This window comes from Topomyia yanbarensis, chromosome 2 (assembly GCF_030247195.1).
Source record: "Topomyia yanbarensis strain Yona2022 chromosome 2, ASM3024719v1, whole genome shotgun sequence".
NCBI classification, from domain to species: domain Eukaryota; kingdom Metazoa; phylum Arthropoda; class Insecta; order Diptera; family Culicidae; genus Topomyia; species Topomyia yanbarensis.
Window position 1 is genome coordinate 379,024,778 of NC_080671.1, and position 25,164 is coordinate 379,049,941.

Consider the following 25,164-nt stretch of genomic DNA (forward strand, 5'->3'; position numbering starts at 1 on the left):
TAACTTATAAACGACTCGAGGCAGTGAATTCCACGGTTGGAAAGTGTCTGACATTTATCGCTAGAGTTAAATTTCATATCGCCAAAAATACAAACAAACAGTAATTGAAAATTGGCCACGACTTTTTGGTCTGGCAAGCAATCTACAGTTGCGACAAACGCTTTCAGATTTATGATACAACCGGGATTATGAACAAGGGCAGGGACTTATCACAAAGAGTGCCTTCAAAAACCTCGATTACCTCTTTTAGCCAAGATTGTGGTTCTTCGGTGTTTTGGTCGGCTTTGACAGCCGTTATGCAAAATCAGTTCTAGAGTTGTATTGAGCCACCAAGATAAATGTTATGTCCGAAGACTGCAACACGCCAAACTGAATCTTTTTCTTAATTTGAATAACGAATTAATGTTCGGCCAAGGTTTCTACGTAGTGCAAAAATTTCGGGGAAAGCCTTCAGTTCTAAAACTAAAAACTATCTAATATATTAGAAGTACACATGATTTAAACTACAAAAATACCACTCAGTTTGATGCATTTTATTTCGGACTGAGCTAATTGAAATCAGAAGTGCATGTGCCGAGGTTTCGTTTGTCCTTGAATTAAAACAGGGTTTATTATAACTTTATGACAATCTACGAAAACAAAAGTAACAATATGCCAAAAAATCAACTTTTATAAATATATCTTGGTTGCAATTTCAACACGAAGATATCTTTGAACGAATGTATTTCACAAAGATTGATCTTTATTATTAAACTACGGGGATTACAAAGGTGTTATTCTTAATAAATTGAATGTGCGCGGTACCACGTTCCTGATGTGATAAAACTGGACACAATGTGGCTTCAGAAAAGCCACGCTGCTCCTATAGGTTTATTTTATTCACAGCGTCATCCACATAACTTGGAGATTACTGCGTTGGAGAATATCCATTAAACCTTGTCGTCAAGCCTTCTTCACAAAGGCCTCAGTTCGTAGATTTAAGATACGATACGTTACGATATCTAGAGCCCTTTAAATGCTCAAGGATGATGTATTTATGATCAGGTAATGACGGGCCCTGCTAGTTCGGTAGGAGCCAATTTGTCAACTAGTGTGTAGTACTATCGCAGCACAAAGTAACATCTAACACCTCTTTCATGCCGGCTGGTGCAAATGTTGAAAGATTTTCTGCATACAGTATATGTAGATTCGTACTGCTTAGGTATTCCATCAATTCTGAACCTCTCAAATGTACACCGTGTATTATTATATTTTATATTTGGGTACCGTAAAACGCTGGATATATCGAAATCTAAACAGCTTGTGGGATATTTTAAGATTTGGTATCGATCGGACAAAGCGTTTATTTTTTATATTTCATCAACACACTAGCAAAAAATATGGAATCGTCCCAAGACATGTTTAAAAATACATAGTTTTGGCTACTAGCAGAAAGATTTCGAAAAACGAAACAACATTACCCTACAATGAGAAAAAGGATCGAATTGGAAAACTACCTATTTCCGGTACAATCTACATTCTTTTGAAAATGAACACTTATTCCCGAATTTGTTATTCCCAACACGATTGATATGTTTGCCCTCGGGAGTGAATAGGTGAAGGTTTCTTTCCACGTGTTATAAGTACGGTCCGCGGAGTGTGTTGCAGAACTCAATTACTTAAACCGAAAGTAATTCACTCAAAAATTTATATCCCTCAGTTTTAGCAAAAAATATTTAGGTCTGTATCGTTTATCTCATCATCGGTAGAGAATAACTTGAAAGTTTTTGAAGTTATCAGTCGAACTGCTCAACGGTCATGCTTCAGGTGAACATGTGTTTTGTCACACTATTCACACTATTCCGTCTTTCACGCCCTCCCTCGCTTGCGTCATGAAGTAACATTGGAAACGTGGTTGTTTGTGCGATATAATCCAATTAGAAACAGTTGCTGTTAATTTTTCTGTACAATATTGCTTTATTGTAGTCGCGTTTCGTTGTCTCGACTGCTAAAATTCTTTGGCTCCTGCAGATTGCCACTATATGTGGACATGAAATTGGTAACACTATATTGCCTCCATGTTTTCCAATAATCGCTTATCAGCAAGGTTGTTTTGCACTTCGAACATAATCTGCACACATCAACTGGATCACGTAACTGCCGTTCCTTCCTCTATTGGTGTGTCGAACAGAATTTCGTATGGCCATTCGCGGTGTATCACGGGACCGATGTCGCCGTTTAAAGTCGTAATCAGATCGTCCAAATAACGGACGTCATCGAGCTCATCACAAAACTTACGGTTGTCTGCCAAAAGGCGGTTCGTTGTTGCTTCAAGGGACTGCGGAAAAAGGATTAAAAATTTCAACATTTGACAGCAACATATTTTCTTTTTTCTTACCAAAATGTCATTATGCACCTCAACTGACTTGAACATAAGCGAGTGAATGTTTGTGTCCAGTTTTCCAATCTCTTCGATTTTATCCGAAATGTCTTCGATCATACTGGACGCAGTAGAACTGTAGCTGGTTTGTCCAGACGAGTTGGCAGAATCGTAACCACTTCCAGTTTTCCGTCTGTAATTTTGAACCTGAAAACTGTTTAGAACGTTCGATTCCATCATGCCAAAATTTCTGTATCTTTCATTTCGCCGATGTGACCGGGACGGATTGTGCGCTACAGGGTCACTACTGTGCCCCGGCGCTTCACTGGGCTTGCAGCCGTGGCAGTCTATGTTGTGCTCTGAGGTATGCGAATAACTATCGACGTGTTTCTCGTCATCACTGGATACTCCGGAATCGGTTCGTATCCGCTCCCGGGAGCATGACTTTGATTTGGCTTGGTGGAAGGGTGATGTCCGCAGTAAACCACAACAGCAGTCAACGTTTAAGTTTACGGTATTGATGTCCGTTCTTTCCAACTCCTCGAACAGGGTTAGGGCGTTTTCCTCATTTTCCGACAGCGTCACTTCCATGCTGGTGCGTTGGTCTGAAATTGAAAGATAGGGGAATTGTTGTTATTGGCTTTATGTTTGATTGTGCTGTGCTATTACAGTCATTGCACGTCTGACCTGTCCGGTTTCACAATAGCGAATCCGGAGAGCCATTTTGTGAGACATGGATTATAATTGGGTTTTCTTATTACAGTACACATAGCATGTATCATCAAGATCCATACCAATTCTACTGGTCTATTTTCATTTCGTGATATAATACTATAATACGTTTATCGCAAATACGTCCATATCTTTGAATCTCACGATTTTTCTGATTTACATGCAGAAGAGATTGCTGTATGTGACACTCTCTTTTTTCATTGCTTACGTGCAAAACACGTCGTTTGCCATTTATTTGGGTATTTAAGTAACAAATACAGAAAAATGATTTGGAATAAATATATGTAATATCCATTTCAAATTAATTTGCTAAAATCAAACAAATAATTTGCTTAAAAATATTTATCTTATCTTTCAACACTTTCTTCAGCAAGAATATATCGTTATAGACTCTTAGTTTGAATTTCTTGTTCAAGATACACGGTTAAAGTTGACAGTTAATCACTGATAAGATAACATTAAGAACACTTCAGTCGCCGGGTTGGAGGGGAATTCAATGACCTAATGAAACTTTGCACAGCTAAAAGATTTGATGATATTGAAAAAAGAATCGCACAGGACAGTTCCAGTGCAGAGACGTCACATTCGGGACAAGTCAGTTTGCTTAGACGTGTGAACTGTTTGGATTTTTTTTGTGTCCGACTATTGCTAATTTGGGTACTAGTTTCGATACATCGTCTCACTAGACACCTAGTTGGTGCTAGCTACTGACGAAATGAATTCGAAACCCACAAAAAATCAAACTCAATTCATTTTATTAATTTTATTCAATTTATCAATTTGATTGATTATATTCATGTTATTCATTTTTCCAGATCATACATTTTATCCCGTGTCTTCATTTTATTATTCTTATTAAATGTGTTCAGTAGTTCGTTTCATTCATCTATCCACTTTATGATTTTAACACAATTCAATTGATTCTATTAATTTTATATTTTTTTAATATTATTTAATTTTTCATTCATTGAGTTCAATTATTTTCATTCATTTTAATAATTTATTTCATTGGATTCTTTTTTTTATATCCCATTTTATTTATTTTATTCATTTTATTATATGTGTGCATTTTATTTAATTTGTTTTCTGTATTTTAATTTGTATTAATCATTCTCTTCATTTTATAAATTTGAAAACTTTTATCTTTTTTGCGTTATAATTTTTTAATATCATCAATCTCGTTGATTTTATATAATTTTGTGCAGGATTCGAAACTGTGTTCATTCCACCAACGGTGTCAACTTCGTCTGAGTTCTGCAAGCTAATGAATGATCCAAGAGTGATGCATATGTATAAGAAATGTCTCATCTCATTGTAATGTGGTTTAAGCCAGTTTTTTAAAGACGATTTTTAATTTGGCTATTGGTAACTGTTAAATCGATGAGACATAATTTCGAAGTCTAGTCGAAGTCTGTTTAATTGGTTTTGGATCTGAAGATTAATTTTGTAATTTTGATCCCGAATTTCGGTATCTCACAAACTGATGACTTGATTACTTTCATAAGAATTTACAATATTTTCATATTCCAATTTTCGGACCACATGTTGAATTTTTAATCAGAGAAATAATGAATGTGTGCAAACCAAAATATTGCGACTTGCGAGAGATAAGAAATAATGGACCAATATGTGTTATCCGCTTCATGATAAGGTAAAAGGGTCTAACACACCCCCCTTAAGCAGAACTTGCTATATTTCAACGTTGAGCATTTATTAATAAAAAAAATAGTTCCTACTTCATTTTTTATTGAAAGCATGCAAATAAACATATTATTACATATTTTTCAAAGATGCTTATATTGTAGTTTCCTCGCTTCCCCAGGGCAAAATGTCTCCACTTATAGTGCAATATACCCCAAAACACAAGGATAGTATGCCCCACAGCAATCGGTGAGTATGTCCTATAACAATAGGTTTATGTCCCAATTGAATTATTGAAATTTTTATCATGCTAAGAAGGTCATACATTGTATGAAACCTTGGTTTACTTATAAAAAATCAGTATTACTCAAATTTGGCTCAATAGTTACTTTGCAGTTGTGCTAATAATGGGGCATACCATCCAGAACTTAATGTGGCGTTTTATCCCGTGATGAGCTGTTGTGAAAACATGAATAATTCTACACGCACACATAGTTTCAAACCATTTCATAAACTTACATAGTAACTTATATATTCTTATAAGTTGCTCACAATAGTTCTACCAAATCCAACTTTCCAACTTGGTTGAAATTCTTATAGAAAAATAGTGGGAACTTACATCGAGCTCTTTTGGAATTTTTACGTAGGGTTGATGTACCAATAGCCGTATACTTAAAGATAACCAGGGCCGTCTTAAGACCATTCGTGGCTCTTAGGCACGATTGAACTAAGGGGCTTCCATCAATGAACAGGTGTAAATAGTTGTATATTAGCATGGTTCTTCATACCACTCGAAGACTTCCAAATTTAAACCAAGTAGACCAACAAACCATGAAAATAATTGGAGAAATTACATAGTTATATATTCCACCGCCATGCAAGGGGGCATTATACACGCAAGATGATCTGTGTTGATTTGAAAATTTATTGGCAAGTGACTATCATGCGCAGAATTTAAAAAAGAAAAGCAAAATGCCGGACACCCTAAGGTAAAGTTAATAGCGTTTAACATGATTAAGCAGAATATGGCCGAGAAGATTTCTTAAAATAGACATATTTTAAAGGCCATTGGAAAGATAAAAGGATATTTGAAGGTTAGAAATAAAGAAATATTGTGTGATGTTTCTCTTAATAGCAGTTGCTTAATATAGCAGAAACCTGACAGAATTAATATGTGGTAATCTGACCTTCATAGTTCCATGACGTTGTTTGAGAAGGAAGCGTGCTTTAGCCAAGGGCGAATGCTGAAGTATGGCGAATTTACCGTCCACCATTTGAACGTTGGCTTGACCAGTAAAAAAGTCTTTGTATTCCGTGATCAGTTTAGGTGGCTTTTGTAAACAAAGCGCGAAATTTCCAATTTATTGGGTATTTTTAATAGTACGGGTTTCAATGGTTCAATCTGAACATTTTAACATCGAGACTGTAGTTGTCAAACGTCATATATGGGCAAAAATTGATATTTTGGGAGATTAAGCAAAGTACCAAGTAGCACTTGTAGCGAGCAATGACAGCTATTAGTTACATAAGCATTAGCTTTTGCACGTGCACTTTTTTCGATACTAAAACCAGCTCAATAACTGGAGCAACTGGATTTTTATATAGTAATGAATATCAAAACAAAGAAAAAATACTACCAATTTTCCTTGGTTTTGATATTCTTTTCTATATAAAAATCCATTTAACAAAATTTCTATTGGGATTAGAGCTATGTTCACCTGTTAAAACATATTATGATATGCCTAAGGAACAACCTATGATGATATGTAGTCATGTAGGGCCTTTTAAATCAGAGTGTAAGCGATCTTCCTAAGGAAACATAGCACACACACGATTTTTGATTGGATACACCTCTAAATCTTGTCCAAATAACGTTAAAGTTCCTAATTTCACACCTAGAATAAAAATCTGACCTAACCCATGTATATTTCAAAACTTTTTCAAAATGTGGAAAAGTCTAATATAATACAGTGAAGACACGATTTTATCAGCACCCGATTTTATCAGACCCCGATTTTAGCTACCCCCGCTTTTATCAGCTTTTTGACTAGATTTTATCAACTTTTTGGCCCGATTTTATCAGCTTCATATGAAAATTGATAGTTGGTAGTTTGATAGGCTCTAGCAGACGAACCAAATTGAATTCGAGCAAATCCCTTCTTGAGCATATTTTTCTTATCTTAGAGATCCGAAATATGCAAAAAAAAAATTCATTTTTTTTTAAATTTTGCGCTGTCAGACCCCCTTAAGGGAAGTTTAAGCTAAATAATCAAAAAAGGTTATGAGGCTGTATCTAGGGACTAAAGAAGAATATTTTAAGAGCTTAGGTTTCTTAAAAAGAAAGAAAATTATATGTCCCGATTTTATGAATGTACTGGTTTTATCAGCCTAAAATTCACCAAGGGGCTGATAAAAACGGGTCCTTACTACATATATATATATATATATATATATATATATATATATATATATATATATATATATATATATATATATATATATATATATATATATATATATATATATATATATATATATATATATATATATATATATATATATAAATACTTGGGAGAAATAATTTGTGAAATAAATAGAAAACTTTGACAATTGTCAGAGAGTACAAAGGCATTTCTGCACTCGTCGGTCTACCATAAAGACTTGCTTACGGTCGTATCTATCAAATGTCAGTAGCGCATGGTAACTGTGCCATAGACAAAACTATACTTTGATAGTGGATTTGATTTGGAAGTGCTATTTCCCACGCACTTCTTATTTTACCCCACTTACACGTACACCCAATAAAACTAAAATGTGTTGGAAGTTTGTTCTAGCTTCAATCACTTCATTTTTAATGTGGGAAAACCTTGGCACTGAGCCACTATTTTTTTGAGTCAACATCTTGACTTGATTCCTAGCAAATTAGTCACGGCTGACGATTCGTGCTAGTTAAATAGTTCACAAAATCATAAAACATCATTCATGTATTCCTGAACTAGTTTATAATTCCTAGTATGAAATTCACGACTAACTATTCGTGCTCGTGAAATAGTTCACAAAAAATATTAACGGGTTCATGAATTGGTTCACGAACTCCTAGTATATGATCCACGATTTATCTTGAGTGCCTCTGATATTCGAAAGATACCCCTAATCATTTTCAATGGTCATTAAATTTGACATTTCACAAAATTTTAATTTTTTCTATGAAAGATATGTATAGGGGTCATTCCATGCGAAGTGATCAAGGAACGTGTAATCGACCTCCACGGATTTGAACAAAATTTGGAGGAATTGTTCATCTAGAGCCAATATATAAAAACCCAAATTTTTGTGACAATTGAACCACCCCTCGGGTCATGGGAGCACCCCCCGTTTTGGCAAATTGCCAAAACCCTTGATTCTCCTTTGATCATATATCCGGTTCTATTTACTCTAGAACCAAACCACAAGATGGTTTTTGAAGAAAATTGTTCAAGGGATCTAGAAAAAATATTATTTTTTGCCGGCAGTGATGCCAACTATGCGATTTTTTTAGTTAAATATTAAAAGTTAATTTTTCTCTCCATACATATATTTTAATTTTGAAATTTTTAATTCCATCGCGTTCCTCAGACATTTTTACATAAAAAACACTTATCATAGCAATATAATATGAGCACATCCTGAGATACACTGTTTTGAAGAGAAAAAACCGCTATTTCCCATATAAAATCGCAAGCGCACAACACTAAAAAACCAACTTGAGTATTCTGAGTTCAAACATAATTTTTCGAGAAGTAGGCGAAAAATGATGAAAAACTACGTATTTGGTTTGCTTCTAGCAGATTAGGGTCGATTTTTATGACCGTTTGAAGATTTTCTCAATTTTGGTCAATAAAAATGGATTTTTATATGAGAAAATCGGAGTTTTTCCCTTCAAAATGGTATATCTCAGGATGCGCTCATATTATATTGGGACGATAAGTGTTTTTATGTAAAAATGGCTGAGGAACGCGATGGCATTAAAATTTTCCAAATTAAAATATATGTATTAAGAGAAAAATTAACTTTTAATATTTAACTGAAAAAATTGCATAGTTAGCAGCACTGTCGGCAACCAATTATATTTTTTCTAGACTCCTTGAACAATTTTCTTCAAAAGCCATCTTGTGGTTTGATTTTAGAGTAAATAGAACGGGAGATATGATCAATAGAAAATCAAGGGTTTTCGCAATTTTCCTAAACGGGGGGTGCTTCCATGACCCGAGGGGTGGTTCAATTGGGTTTTTATATATTGGCCCTAGATGAACAATTCCTCCAAATTTTGTTCAAATCCGTGAAGGTCGATTTCAAGTTTGCATCTTTTTTTGATCACTTCGCGTGGAATGACCCATAGTTATGTCCAGCTGCTAGCGACTAGTAATAGGTGCGAGCAGCAATTATAAGAAAACTATTAGGACTTCGAACATTCGCTACTCATTTGCTACGGTTCAATGTAATGTAAGGACAGAAAACGAAAACTGCTCTGAGCCCCAAAAATATATTATAGAGCCACAAATCGTGTTCGTGATGTAGTTCACAAAACAAGATACCGCGAACCAGTCACAAGTCAGTTTATGATCTAGTTTATATTGTCACGTTACTTCGAGTAAAATACCGATATTAACTAGAAAATAACATATTACGATAAGACGGAAGGGAATTACAAATATCATGATACAACCGTTGATATTATGAACATGATTTACATTACTCCACGTGCCAAATTCGAAAGTCAGCTCGAGAATAAAATATCACGGTATCGTGCATATAAATTACGAAAATCGTGACTAAAATCCTGAGATCATGAAAATAAATCATAATATTCGACACTAAAATATAATTCATGACAACGATCCTGAAATCATGAACACTAATCACTATACTTGTGACTAAAATATCAGGGTATCGTGAATAGAAATAACGAAAATCGTGATTAAGATTCAGAAATCAGTAACATAAATCACACTACTCTGCTAGAAAATTCCGATAGTAAACTCATGAATAAAATACTCACGGTAAGGTGATGAGAAATTAAGAAAATCGTGACAAAACTCCTGAAATCGTGAACATCGTTTTACTGTCAGCTCTTTTAGTTGATACAGTTTATACAAACCAGTGTATTCCCAAATTATGAACAAGAATCATAACAAAAACTAAACATGTCCAGGGAACAACTACAGTAACCCAACCAAACATTGGAATGGGACCCCTAGTATATGTTGGTCACGAACTAGTTTTTTGAAAACACATATAGTTTCATGAATACGATGTGTATTATTCATAATTTCAGCAACTTGGTCACGATTTTCGTAAATCGTCCAGTTCACGACATCGTGATTTTTTCATGAATTTATGAGCGAATTTTCCGTGTACATATGTTTAATGCAATTTTAATTCTAAGAGACTGTGCGCCTACTGTACTCACAGAAAGTTGTAAAATAGTAGTATTCTATTGTAGATATGGAATTTTGTTTACATTTAACTGGTAATTACATTTACAAGGAAAAAAATACTAGCAAATAAAATTCACAAAAAATCATGTTGAAAGTTCAATAATAAACAATTTGAACCCAAAAGTCTCATTCCATGTCCATAAGTAGTTCTCCCGCAATCCATCTTCAGAAAGCGTCAAAAAAACGTTATTTGTAGAGGAACTCCTTAAATATAACTATTCGAATAGAGTCGTTTTGGGGTCGTAGCTACGTCAGTTTTCACTATTTTGGTAAACATTTTTTCTGCAAACGCATTAAAATGTGTTCTATTCGTTACACCTTAGCTGTTTTTTTTAAACTATCACGAAAAGATCACAAAATTTCACCGAGTTCAAGGATATATAACCCCTTAAGAAATAAATGTTTTCATTACTGCCAAAGTCAATCAATACAATGTTGTCAACAGAAATCAGTCCTACAGTTCCATATTTAGCCACTGAACAAACGTAATTCATCGCTTTGAGTGCAGACGAAGGAGGATTTATTGAGAGTTTTGGACCAGACATCGTTAACTGCTTTTGAGTAAAGCACCACACAATGACAGACCGGCATCAGCTGATTTTTTTTCTTTTGACACTGAAGTGTTACGTTATGTAAACTGTAAATTAATTTTATCAATCGGCGAGTTCACCAATAAATTTGAATTTATCAATTATCAACTGCTGCTCAATTGGGTTGATTTGCCAATTTTATATAAATTATGAAAATTTTCCCGTCTTTCGTTAATTCACTACAAATTTCGCATCAATAGGCATTATTATCTTCGACTTGTTAATTCTATCAATCGAACCGAGCGTTCCAATTCCCAGCCTACCACTGCGTCGGGCAGAGCTATCATATGATGCTCTAGGAATCAGACTTAAATCGGTACAGCAGTAGTAGGAACATGACGAAATCGTGAACCACCTTTGCGTTCTGCAAGCAGGACGGTTATCATTAGTTGCACGTCAGATGTGATTATAATTAAACTAATTCACGCATCATTGCTTCAACATTTGACCCTCACTGAGAACGTTTACTTTCAATCAATCTGTTTCGTCTTGAATGCTCACTTCTTATTTTGCTTATTAGCTTATAATTATTCCGGTAAATTAGCTATCGTGTAATGGAGAACGATACAAGCGGCTAGTATTGATACATCTTCGTCACATAACGTTAGACGGGTTTTTTTCATGAGAGTAGCATCTGTGATTCCAATCTTCCGTGTTACACCTTCTCCGGTATCAACTGAACAGGTTTAGGGGTTGTGGGCGACATTCAATAATGAATTGTTTATTTTCGCGTTGCGAAAGTTTGAAGTCGTAACTCGTTTTTGTTAAATGTTTGTTGTTTCGATGGAATCGTTGACATACCCACCACACAATGTTCTGCATACAGCGCCCGTTATACACTGCACTGTCTTGTTCAACCTTCTAAATTGAATCCAACATCCGAACGGCCGCGTAATTGAACCGTTTAACGTGAGTCATTTCCACCATTTATGAAACCTGCATCGGATGTATACCGTAAACATATTCAATCACTTCGCTTGAATTGCTGGTGCTGGGTATGGTTTGCTATCTCAATTTACGCCTTATCAATGAGAAACTTGTTACACAAACACCGACACTGATTGTACTCTGATTGCGGCAGACGGCCCTGCTAAAAGACCCAATTTTCACTAACGATTGATCTTAAACTCGCGAGAACATTACACCGTTGTCGAGGACGAACTGGGTTGATATTGTGCTGTATGTGTACACACCTCGGCGGTTCAATCCTCACCACGCGAAACACACCCAAACAACTTTTGCGAAAATAAACAGCATTTAGATAGGCACCATCACGCAACATCGCTACGCAAACGCGTTGGTGGCGGCGGCAATGGCAGCGGTACTTCGCGGTGAATAGAGCAGCACGCTTCTCCAAATCCGCACTCGAGGGTTGTGCCGCGTGAGATCATCGACTCTAGTGGTCTGGCACTGCGGTGGCCAAAGCCGCATAGCACGGGCTGGGGCCACTGTACGCGTGTTGGCGTTCGGATGTTCATAGCAAAGCAACCAATACATGGAATTATAGTTCATACAGCTATATCGTTGATTCGCTATTTTTATCGTGTCGCTTCTCATATGCCCGGTAGGGTTGTTCAAGCGTCATAAATGTTCTGGATAAAAATTAATAGAAATTTTTCGCGAATGATCTAATTCAAAAAAGGGAATAAAACATTTTGATGGTCCTGTGCATGTAATAATGTGCTGATAAGTAGAACAAAAATTAAGATTTTATTCATTATTCAATGTATTCAACTCAAAGTGAATGGATACAGAATCAGTGCATAAAAGTAAAATATTCTGTAACAGATATACAGTATGTATAGTGAAGAGTAAATAGTGTACAAGTTTGACGCTTTCAGTAAAAGACCAAAAGTCCAGTTCGAGATACATTAGGCTTGACTCTGCCACTTTTAGTAGTCCATATTTTATCCTTGTAGTAGGGTAACAGAGGTATTTTGGCCACCTCACATATTTTGGCCCACCCAATCACTTTTTTTATGTTTATTAAACGAATTTACATAAAATTTTGAAAATCTAGTCGCAGTTTTCGTGAAAAATTCTTATTATAGTTATTTTATACCACGATTATTGTTGCAGGTACATATTACCATTATAAATCACAAAATTGTGGAAACTCATCAACCTCTTTCCAGGAATGATGGAAAAAATGGAGGAAGTAGCAATGTTGCGAACTACTTTCAAAACATATTGTTATTAAAATACGTCATGTTTTGTTGAACAAATCATGTTACTGTAATCATAACTAATTGACAAAAGTAAAATTGCGTAAATTATACGAAAAATTACATCGCAGATCATACAATAAGCTATGACCACAATATATTGTACGATTTAGGGAAAAAACACATTTCTGCCATATCTTCTGCAATTAATCTTTTCATCCGTTTCTTGACGCTATTGCTACTCAATGAAGAGTGTAGGCGGCAAAGCTTGTTGCTTCGCATATTTTTCCTTCTTGTTTATTTGACACGGCTCGATGTGTTAGCATAACTGAGTCGTGGGACTTTTATGATTTTTATACCATGTAAAAATTAAAATTAACTTTCTAAATGCCTGCCTATCGGGTCTTGTTGCCGCAGCTCGACGCTGCGTCTTGAGATTCTCTTCCTTGGCTGTGAAACATTCTGTGTTGTCGCTCGGACTATGGAGATCATTCGTTCCGTCTTGTCACGCGTTTTTGCTCACGTCCATGTCGTCTTCGGTACTGCATTCATGATGCTCACAGTCGCATGTTCTTATTTGCTTCTTGAACTTATAACTAGCTTTTGTAAATCCGTTTCCATCGGCATTTGATTCTTTATTGATGGTGTTGGTTGTTAGTTTGGAGGCATTTGGTGTTATCATTGTTACTTCACTCTTGGTAATGGCTGTTTGTTCAGTGGTACTGAGCCCGATCGTTGTTGATCTCGTGTTTGTTGCTGCTCGCGGCATTATTCAGCTCATTTGAATAAATACTGTTGTTGCATATCATAGACTTCCATATTCGAGAAAATATGTATAAAATACTTCTGTACACAATTGAATGAAATCCCGTTGAAACACTTTCGCTGCCGTACCAGTATATTCCAAACTAGCGGTATAAGCTGTCAATACAGTCAAAAGGCAGTACTTTTGAATAATCCATTCGATCTTACTCAATTCAATAGCTCGAGATGGATGTTCACCCTGACATTTTCTATAGTAGACCAGTAATTGAAACTGACGTAAGAAATCAACTAAATTTGTGCAAATAGCCTTCTACGAGAAAAATAACCATATGTACATATTAGACAGGAGTATTTTTATTCAGTTGACGTCATCTTGCAATGGTCCATAGGAATAAAGACGTTGAATCTCTAGTTTGACGACTTGTCATTTCAATTGTTTGTTTACCATCTACCTAACAGTGTCATTCCAATCGAGAACGAGACGTGCCAATGGCCCAATGATATGTTACGCGATTGGAATGACTTGACAGATACATGGTAAACGATTGAGATGGCGAGTCATTATTCAGAGATTCAGTCACATTAATAGGAATAACATGGATGAATCAAAAGAGAAAGCTAGAAGAAAAATAGAATTTGATAATTCTCTATTCTTAATTTCTGTGATGGTAGGTTACTACACCAATATTAAATTACTGCGAGTATACACGAAGTGGGCGACAATATGTTTGCAAAATTGTTACCATGGCCAAAATATATTTCCGCCACGGGCCAAAATGAAATTTGGGTGGCGGAAATAGAAAAAAAAGTATTTTATGAAAAATATAATTTTTATTGATTTCTTAGTAAATTATACTTTTTTAAGAGATCTGTATTGATGGTCAGATGTAAGCCGATGTTGTGTATGAGTATATTTACCAACCTTTGCAGTCTTTATATGTCTTATTCGCAACATTTTAAAAACTATGTCCTAAAGTGGGCCAAAATACCTTTTTTACCCTATTATGTTATTCTTTTTATTTTTATATCTTCCTATTCGAAATCTGTTTCCTTTGCGCTTTAATGGGAACCGTTGTCGCCGTAATAGTTTCAACCCGATGTAATCCATTAAGCAGTGAAATAGAACGTTTCTTATACCATTTATTTGCAGAAATTTTTGGCGGCGGTTTACGTATTTCACTTGTGTCCCTTATAAATTGTTCATGTCACTACATTCGTCAGCTATATTATCTTTGAAAATTAATCAATATGGAAATATGATGAGATAATTTCTGTTCATATTTGATAGCAATTACTATTAGGGTAAAAGAAGTATAGTTGCCCACTTTAGGACATAGTTTTAAAAATTTTCGTGGAAGATATATAAAGACTGCAAAGTTTGATAAATACATTCATGCAAAACATCGACTTGCAACTGACCATCAGTACAGATCTCAAAAAAGCGGGACATTTACAAAAAAATCAATAAAAATGGTATTTTTCATGAAAAACTTTTTTTTTATTTCCGCCATCCAACTTTTATTTTGGAACATTACAAGATGCTCGTGTCAAATATGTTCGCTTATTTTTTATAATGACAAGCAACCTTTGATAAAGTAATAATAGAATTATTCAAAAAAGACAAGCTTTGCCGCCTACACTGTTCACTGAATAGCAATTACGTCAAGAAAACGGCTGAAAAGGTTAATTGCAGAAGGTATTGCAGAAATATATTTCCCTGTCCCTGTATGTCTGTGTGTGCGTATGTATGTGTGTTTGTATGTGTTTATGTATTTGTGTATGTTTGTGTGTGTGTCAAATAAAGTCACTCAATTTTCTCAGAGACGGCTGAACCGATTTGCACAAACTTAGTTTCAAATGAAGGGTATAACGCTCCCATAAAACGCTATTGAATTTTTAGTTGATCGGACTTCCTGTTCCGGAGCTACGGGTTGAAGGGTGCGGTCACACAGCAATTTCCCATATAAACTGGTAACCCTATAATGTCCGAATTATGTTATTCGTATTCAAATACGTTCAAAATTACTTGGATTTGCGGCTCTAGATCATAAATGACCAATCAAATTAGCTTTGATAACATTGGCCTCCTGTGAGGGTTCTTACCCGATTTTTACAAACTTGAGTTCAAATAAAAGGTATAATACTCTCATTGAAGGCTATTGAATTTCATTCGGTTCCGACTTCTGATTCCGGAGCTACAGTTTGGTTACTGCGGTGCCAGTGGCGTAGCCAGGGGGGGGGGGGGTTTGGGGGTTAAACCCCCCCCCCCCCCAAACCAAAATTAATTAGATTGAAAAAAAAAAAAATTGATACTGACGAATTTAATTTAAAATTCCTCAAAATATTTTTGGAAAAATATTCTCTGATCACTACATTGAGAACTGTGTTTAAAGCGTCATGAGAACTTTAGAAAAATTGTGGGAAGGGGATCTTGTAACTTATCTCTTAGCCAAAATCCCATAGTTGTCAAATTACTTCAATGTAAAATAAAATAATTGTCTGAATTATTATGAGCTCATTTTTGGAAAGATGCTTCAAAATATGGATTAGAGACAATTTTTCGAATGGGAATGTAAATTTGAATAGGTTGATTGCATATAAAACATAAGCTTGTTTACCGAAAACTTGCATACATTTCAACATTTGCTGAAAATGTATTTTTTTAGATTGTGTTGAGTTTAGACAACAATTCAATATGGTTAGTCCGCCCACCAAGTTAGTGTCGGATTCTGATGAGATGAAGTCGAAACGCAAGTTTCAGTTCCATCTATCCATAATTTAGCTATAGGTTTTGTGTTCTCAACTCGCAATGATTGTTTCAAACAATTTTATCCGTAACGCAGAAAAAAATAGTTTTCACCTAATTTTTTTTTCACTAAGGAGAAATATAGCAGGCCCAGTCCATTTAAATCCCTATATGTTGAATTCTTGTAGCCTTCATATTTTCAACAAAATTGTTTGAAATGACATTATCACAAACTTTGCTGAAGGCACCATGTCTCTTAATATTTTTGCAAAATTAATTCACCATAATTACCTCTATGAGAATTAATCACTAAAATTTCTATATCAAAGCAGGCGCTGTTTTATGTTGATAACTTCCCGAAGTTGTCAAACCTTTAAAGTCAAAGATTATTATATTAGGTGATCTTGAACGTTGAAAATTTTTTAGATCATTTATCCCACTTTAAAAGATCGCAATTTTTTCTTCATTGACGTATTATACAAGAAAATAATCTATAGAGGTTTGAAAACTGTTCCATGTTGATCCTTCTTGTTTGTAGACTGGAATGACATCTGTTAGACTACTTATGTTTTTGAGTTTTCAATAATTTATCAAACTCATATTAAATTTTAGCATTTTTTCAAAAAATTTGCGATTTCATTAAACCCCCCCCCCCCCAAACCAAATTTCTGGCTACGCCACTGCTGCGGTCACATAAGAATTTCTCATATAAACCGGGACGCCCAAGTAACAAATTTAGTTTTATGGTACACTTGAAGATATCTTCAAAATTAGCTCCATAAAACCGAACATAAAACCAATTACTCTACAACACTGCTTCAAGACAACCATAAACCCCTCTTAAGACGAAAAACGCCCATTCTTAAGATGGTTCTTAAGAGTATTTTCAATGGTTTCCTTAAAACTTTTAGATCTTATCAATATATTCTCAAAGTGGTGCTCAACAGCTGAAAACTAATATAAGACTACCATAAGTCTTGATAGTTTTATGATATTCTTCAAGAACACTTCTAGTGCGCTATGAAACTGCTTTGTTCGATAGAGAGGTTGGTGTATAAATGAAAAGATAAGCTTGGGAAAAAATATATCCATCATATGATGTTCCATTATCAAAATGGATGCAAATACAAAACTATAATATAAGTGGCCAGCTTTTTAAGCTCATAATTGAGAAAATTTGCATGCGATTGCCAGTTTTCCGATAATATGCAATATAAAAGTGCGAAAAATTCAACGCACCGTCAGACAATCTCTAAAACATTGATTTTTATAAAAAAATATTAAATCGTTTCGAAAATTCTATAGTATGTGTAATTGTTCATAATTGTCATATTTTGGATTAAACGCGTGCATAAACATTTTTCTAGTTCAGAAATGCATTTCAATCAGTGAGAATCAGTTCAGTATATGAAAAAAAAGTTATAATTTTGATTCTTATGCTAATGGTTACCATTTCGAAGCGGTCAAAATTATCCACGACGCCATTACTTGTCATTGGATTTAACTGAAACCACCGTAGGATCTTATTAAAACTAATTATTATTGCTCAAGAGTAATAGGAGTTTTTCAAGATCGTGATAAATTCATTTTTATTTATGATACACTTGAAGAAGAGCTGTTGGACTATCTCAGCAATGCTTGAACGGGTCTTAATAAAACTGGTATCAAATGAAAGATCTAACGTGACCATTGGACGCTGTTATTTTTGGTTTTGGATATGCTGGATTTGCCTTTTGAGATACTGGTGATTTTGTCAAAACATGACAAGTTTTAAGCGTATAACTTGTAAACAAAGCGTCTTGGTCATGCTTTATGCAAATAACTAGGTAGCTTACAAAAATACATGTCTAACAAGCTATAGATTGTAGAAATCCGTTCACGAGTGGCGCAGATAATAATCATTTTATATTTTTATTCCAATTACTAAAAATGAGACCATTACACAAAGAGTTGCTCTACTGGCGGTAAAACGAAACCGATTTTGAATACCGAGGTATAAAAACACATCTACGTGAATCAAGGACTTCGACTCCGAAAACATTTTGTGAATTTACCTAATAATTAATGGACTATTTCTTAAAAATTAATATGTAAGCTCAACTCAAAGTGCAAATTTGTCCAGAGGAGATGTATTTACCCGTTGGATTAAGCAATGCGTTCAGTCGTGAGGTAGATGTTGGGTGTTATTTGAATACACAAATCACCAAGAAATCCACTTGGTAGTGAAAAAATAGATTTCTCATATACATATTATACTCGTGGCATCACCGAGAGCAACTCTATTTTTGAATCCCAAAATTCTTGTGTAAATTTGGCTTCTTTAGCAAGAATGAGGTTTTATTGGTAATGGTGCAAAATATACCAGTAGCCATATTTATAATAGAGATGTAAGGAATCAAAATATCTCATCTATCTCTATGTCTATGTATATAAAAGTCAATGTTTGTATTTATATGATTTTTGGACTCCTAAACGCCTTAACCGATTACCGTCAAAATTTATACATAGTAGACATTTGTTCTGGAGCGTGTTTGTGTGCTACTGGTTGTGGACTATTTGCCCGCCAGATGGAGCTTCGGAGCAAATTGTGTTTTCCTCCTATTTCATTGAAAGTCGCAGCAACGCGCGACGGGTATTAGCTAGTAATATATAAAAATAATGTCACGGCACTAAGGGACCATTCATAATTACGTAACGCAAAACCTGTTTTAATCCACCTAGTGGTGCAATTGTGCCTTTCTCATTTGTCCTAACTACGATTCCATGGCTCATTATGTTCAATACAATGGTGGAAATGTATATTACATATTCAGTACATTACATACAATGGATCGACAGCCACAATTTTTAGATACTATGTGTCGACACTGAAACATCGCTTGAAACCAGCGGCGAATGAAGGAGGAAGATCCGTTAAGAAATTTTAAATTAGTATAATTTTAAAGTAGCAACCCCTTACTGCATACTCCTGCCTAAGCCATTACAAGCCAAAAAAATTACCGCCTGGATTAGGTTGACGATTTTTAGGGCGATTGCATAACCTTTCAATATGAGAAAGGCAAAAATGTTCCAAAGTCAAAAAAGTCAATTCTCGTGAAAATTTTTTTTCGAGATTTCATCAAATCTCAATATTTTATGCATTTTAAAGTCGTTTGGCATCCAAAATACAAATTTGATTTTGTGGATTCGAGTGTATATCTTCGTCGCGAGCGGTTGACTCTCATAGAGCTCCCTTCGAGTCGGTTAATTTTCATCATTTTCGGCACAGTTTACTGTCTTACGGTTATCAAAAGTGTTAATAACGATGCAATTTAACGATTATACAAAGCGAAGTGGTTTATAAAAGCATTTTTCGGCATATTTTCAACAGACGCGAGTGGTGACAGTTTGTGAAAATTGAATTCCGGCAAAAGCAAAAATATCTTTTCCTCGCATTACGGGCCGTCGATTCCCGATGCAAGGACAATAAAAGTGTACAGAAAACATCTAGAAACAGTGTACATTGTAAAAATAGTGAAAAATGGTTTTTCAGAGAAAAAAATCGATCCGAAAGGTGAAAAAATATGGCAATAAGAAAAATTGACATTCAAATAATTGGCATTTCACCAGCGACTAGCGACTACCAGGTGTCGCCCCAAAATTCTTCGCCCGAAAAATTGGTGGCAAACCAGCCGGTCGGTGCCCAGCTAATTTCGTCCGCGTCCCGTGTCACCTATTTTTTATTGAGTGTTTCATCGGCGGTGCTATCTTTGAAAATGAGCCGCCTTGGATATTCAACTGTTTTTTACTTTATTATTTTATTCCAAATGAGTAGAGGTTTTGATTCTTTTATATTCGGGATTGCAGATATTTGCATGTAAATTTTGGGTGTTCGTTAATATGATGGCGCTGTAAGGGAACACGTATTTGCCGGTCGGCAAACTTTTCTTTGGACTGAGCAAACTAATTTTTATGTTTGTTTAGGGTTTGTTTTACTAACGGGGGAACTGATTCACAATGTGCTTAGGGAAAACACATGGCCTTATTTGAGTGGAATGATGACTTCAATCATGTATAAGGTTTGAGCATTGACAATTCGCGAGAGGGATCGGGGACCGGTAAGCAATTACCTTCAGTTGTGTCAGCACGAAGAATAAGTGTTTTGCTGTCATTTTGATTGGTTAGCTTTCAATTATATCTCATGCCTCCACGCGAGTCTAAGTCAATTGATGACATTTGGTCCTTAGACGGGCGACGACTGGGAGCTATCAACCTTCTGCCGATAGTAGCAGAATGAGAGTATGCAATCTAGCCGAGAAAACAATACCGTAAAAGTTGTTCGGAAATCAGCTCCAATAAGACTTTAATTTGACTAGTATCGATGATCGCGGAACAATACGTACTGAAAATTCGCCGCGTCTGTGTTAATGAATCTAATTTCAAGTTCCGTTATTGGCATTTCCCTTCAATGTTCGATATAATCGTTCGTATACATGTATTTCACAAACAATCCGATATAAGAAATAGGAAATACTTTCGTTGATTTATAACATCTCGAGCTATCATAACTCTCTGTCTGTATAACGTGTTATCACTCGGTAGTTTGTAGCCCAAAAATATATCGTAGAGAAGGAATAGCGAAATTAGTCTAAATAATGTCGCAATAAATAGTGATCCGGCACATTACACAGATAAGATTTGCTTTTCTAGGCAATACTCCTACGATCGGCTGTGTGGATGTGAAATTGCTTTTGTTTAGAAAATATAGGATACTCTCGGTAGCCGGCTACCCAGATTTTAAAAGAACCAAAAACTAAACAAGATCTTATTTTTCGAGCGATCGTGTTCTCGAAAACTAGCTGAACTACTACCTAATAAACTATGCTATACACGTCGCATCGCTTGTTTGGAGCGAATCCTAGACCCTATTCCCTTCCAAACCACCAACTCCGCGATACCTATGGAAGATTCTGATGAACCTTTTGTATAAGATTCCTCATTTTATTCAAACGATCGCTGGGTAAAATCAGCACCGACACGATAGAAACCACGAAAAAATTGGCCGCGTGATTGAATATTATTAAAAAATATAAGCAGTGCTCCGGAGTTCAAGTTGCTTATTTTGCTAATCGTATTAATACAACAAATGATAAATTTCCCGAATTCTCGGCAGCCGGCTGCCCAGAGCAATTATTACATGATAACGCTATTGGCACACTTACTAACAACTCTCCCCTTCCCGTGATACATGTGGAGATGCAGAGGATTCCTCGGTCTCTAGTAGCAACATGTATCGGACTAATCTTCCTTCCTATCCCAGAAGATCTGCATTCGGACGTGGCCGGCGTCGGTATTGATCAGCATGCAGGGATCAGAATAGATTGTACAATGTGGCTCATCATGTTGTTCCCAAGCATGTTGTTCCAATGAACATTTTGCAACCTAATTTGGTTCTGGTCAATAACGGAGTAGCAACTACGGGCGATCTCTTATGCTTATGCTTATGCTTATGCAAAATACAAATTTGATTTTGAAATTTTCCCTTACTCCCCCCTTTGAGAATTTTTAATTTCAGTTTATATGGGAATTTGCTATGCGGTCGCACTCTTCAACCCGTACGTCCGGAACCAGAAGTCCAATCAAAAAAAAAATCAATAGCAGCCGATGAGAAGGTTGTACTTTTCATTTGAGACTAAGTTTGTGCAAATTGGTCCAGCCGCTTTCCACATACACACATACACACACAGACATTTTCTGTTCTCGACGCACTGAGTCGAATGGCATATGACATTTGGCCCTCCGGGCCGGGATTAGGTAGACGATTTCTAGAGTGATTGCATAACCTTTCTATATGAGAAAGGCAAAAATTGCTCAGAATTGACTCCCCCTCCCCCATGTAACAAAATGTCACAAATTTCTCTATACCCCTCTCCCTTATTACGTAACAAATTCCGGATTTTTTTTCTTCAGTAAACACATGTTACGTAACGATCTAGCTTACTTCCCCTCTTCCATATGTCACAACATGTCACAATTTGTCGTACCCCCTCCCCCCTAAACGCGTTACGTAATTTATGAATGGTCCCTAACCATCATTTGCCATTCCTAACACGCCTCTCTCTCTGTGTTCTTTTTTGTTTCTTGTGCTTGCTTCTTCATCGGCATTTGATGCTTTATTGGTGGTGGTGGTTGATGTTTTGGCGGCATTTGGTATAATCATTGTTACTTCGCTGTTGTTAATGGCAGTTAATTTAGTGGTACTGGGCTCGATCGTTGTTGAGTTAGTGTTTGTTACTGCCAAGTCCGCAGTTGCTGGCAAGACCGCATAGGGGTATAAACTTGCTATGCATTGTCACTTATTGTTTGGTCACGTTTCACACACTAGACAGAAGGAATCAAAATTTTGCTTTGCAAATGGATTGCATGATTGCAGCTCCGATTTATAGCTTCTGAGCTGAGCAAGATGGCTAAGCAGACTGATTTAATCAGAATCATTAGTGCGTTAAAGAAAGAGACATCTAATAAAGAAAATATTTGTTATATGCTATATAAGAGACATCCTTATTCATCATTGAATAATCTGTGGACTCCTGATAATGATCGGATATATTGAAGATATACTTGTTGGTCGTTCTTGGGCCGCCAATCACGATTCTTCCTGTGTGCCCAATGCACATACATTCTTCTCGATTGCGCTCATTCAGCATATACCGGATTCCAAATAATTATGCCAAATATCGCTTATGCCAAATAGTCGTTATGCCAAATGGTCGTTATACTGAATGACCATTATGCCAAAATGACTATTATGTAAAATGAGCGTTATGCCAAATAGCATTATGCCATGTCAACTGGCGTTATGTAAAACGACATTATGCCAAATGTGGTAGTGCCATTGAATGTGCCAGCTACTTTCGTTGATCTATACTGATGTACTGCCGTTATACGCATAAATATCACATGTGTTACGGGATTGTCTGTGTACATTGGGCAATTGTGCGAAGAGTGGCGGTGTAAACCATGGCGAAATTAATTTGTACCCAAATTGGGATGAATTAGCTATTTGAATTTTTAGCTATTTGTATTTTTTCGCCAAAACAACATGTATTATGAGGGCAGATGGATATAATTCTCAATTTTATCGTTACATGCAAAACATGGCCATAACATATTGAAATACTGACGACTGATAATTAATCTGATTATAATCTAATTCAGATAATTGCGAAGATGGTTTAAATACAAGATGTTGAGGTGAGGTAGACTAGTATAAATCACATTTTGGATCATACTTACCGGCTTTTGACAGACCAAGAAGTAGAATTTGTAAACTTTTCCAAACCGTATAATCAAAAATTTGTTCCCGAAGTTCCAATATCATATGCGCATCCCAACAACTGCACTTTGTAGGTACTTCGTTTCATGTTCGTATGCTCACTGAATTTTCTATTTTTCGATGCACCAGCCGCATTTCACTCTTGATTACTATCGATAACCAAAGTAGCACCCGCACCATGACACAACGGCTCGTATCCAGCAAAACCTACTGCAACTAATTCAAATAGCAGCCGGTGGTTGGGTGGGGTGACGTCTCACGCTATGTAACTCATGTCTCGTGCATCTCACGTTCAATTGTTGTGGGAATATTGAATTGAGAGCTTACGCTTATGCACCAGTGATCCATCCAAGCTAGGGTTTCAAGAGGGTCATTAGACTACCGGACGGCTAGCTGATGTATCGATTTATCTATTGGCTGCAATTTCATTTGTTCTATAACTATGGATGGACACGGAGAAAGAGGAAAACTGTAGTCACTGGAACAGTCTTTGTTTGTACCGAAGTGGCGCGTTTGTACGCGGGTATGTAACGCGACAGGTGTGTGAAGGTGACTGAATTAGTTCCTTTTCGGTAACTGACTTTCTTTGCTTTGATTTCGCGTTGGTGGTTTCCTTGTGTTTTGACTAGCGGGTTGGCTATCTATTGGATCGGTTGTCGCGGGAAAGTCTTGAAGTGCGTTTATGCATTGGAAAATTAGTTTAGTCTGTTGCAGAATACGAATCACAATATATGTTGTTAGTTTAATTTAGACTATTCCTGATCTAATTTCTTTTGCGATTTAATCGGGAAATCGTTTGTATTTTGTTAATTCCAAATGGTGTTATAGTTGCCAGTCAATACTACATTTAAAGATTTGCGGAAATGTTTTTCTTTTAAATAGTGCAAAATGCAAAAAAAAAAATTTGTTCAACGCATTTGCTCAAATGGTAGGATCAAAAAAGAGGGTCTTTTAATTATAATTTTCACTTCGCTCCAACAATAGTTATTGTTTTGCTGCCTCTGAGCAACGACGCAAATATTTTGATATCGGTTGTTGGCCAAGTAACGGGAGAAATTGTGAGGCACCCTTACTTTTTTGAATAAAGAAACATCAACCCTATGTACATACCATTATTGAAACCCTTCTCTTTACATTTTGTCATTTTTGTGAAAAAATACATTACTTTAACTTTTCACTTCAAACAACCGTTTTGTAAGCCTCAGGAAGTCTTTGTTTAGTCATGCTTGCGAGTCTGGTGGTACCTACAACTTCAACGTTTTCCACTTCTTAGCAACGCAACTGTGTTAATAGAAAATTAGCACGGTATGGCTTCATTGCTTATAGAGTTCTAAACACATTTGCGTGCTCGTTTCCTTATGGCTGCCTACGCCA

At 35.9% G+C, this 25,164-nt stretch overlaps 1 protein-coding gene across 3 annotated transcripts; it reads right to left on the reverse strand.

The window, feature by feature from the left end:
- Positions 1-1,932: 1,932 nt before the first annotated feature.
- On the reverse strand, positions 1,933-24,368 carry LOC131684661 (uncharacterized). Of its 3 annotated transcripts, none has more exons than XM_058967720.1 (3): positions 23,751-24,368; positions 2,378-2,964; positions 1,933-2,317 (listed from the first exon to the last, which is right to left on the reverse strand). In XM_058967720.1, exons 1-3 carry the CDS (start codon positions 23,833-23,835, stop codon positions 2,129-2,131), a joined length of 861 nt encoding a protein of 286 aa, XP_058823703.1. In that variant the 5' UTR covers positions 23,836-24,368; the 3' UTR covers positions 1,933-2,128. The 3 variants fall into 3 exon arrangements, with proteins under 3 accessions (XP_058823703.1, XP_058823704.1, XP_058823705.1); XM_058967721.1 differs by lacking the exon at positions 23,751-24,368 and adding an exon at positions 11,605-11,986; XM_058967722.1 differs by lacking the exon at positions 23,751-24,368 and adding an exon at positions 11,601-11,986.
- Between the last annotated feature and the right edge of the window lie 796 nt (positions 24,369-25,164).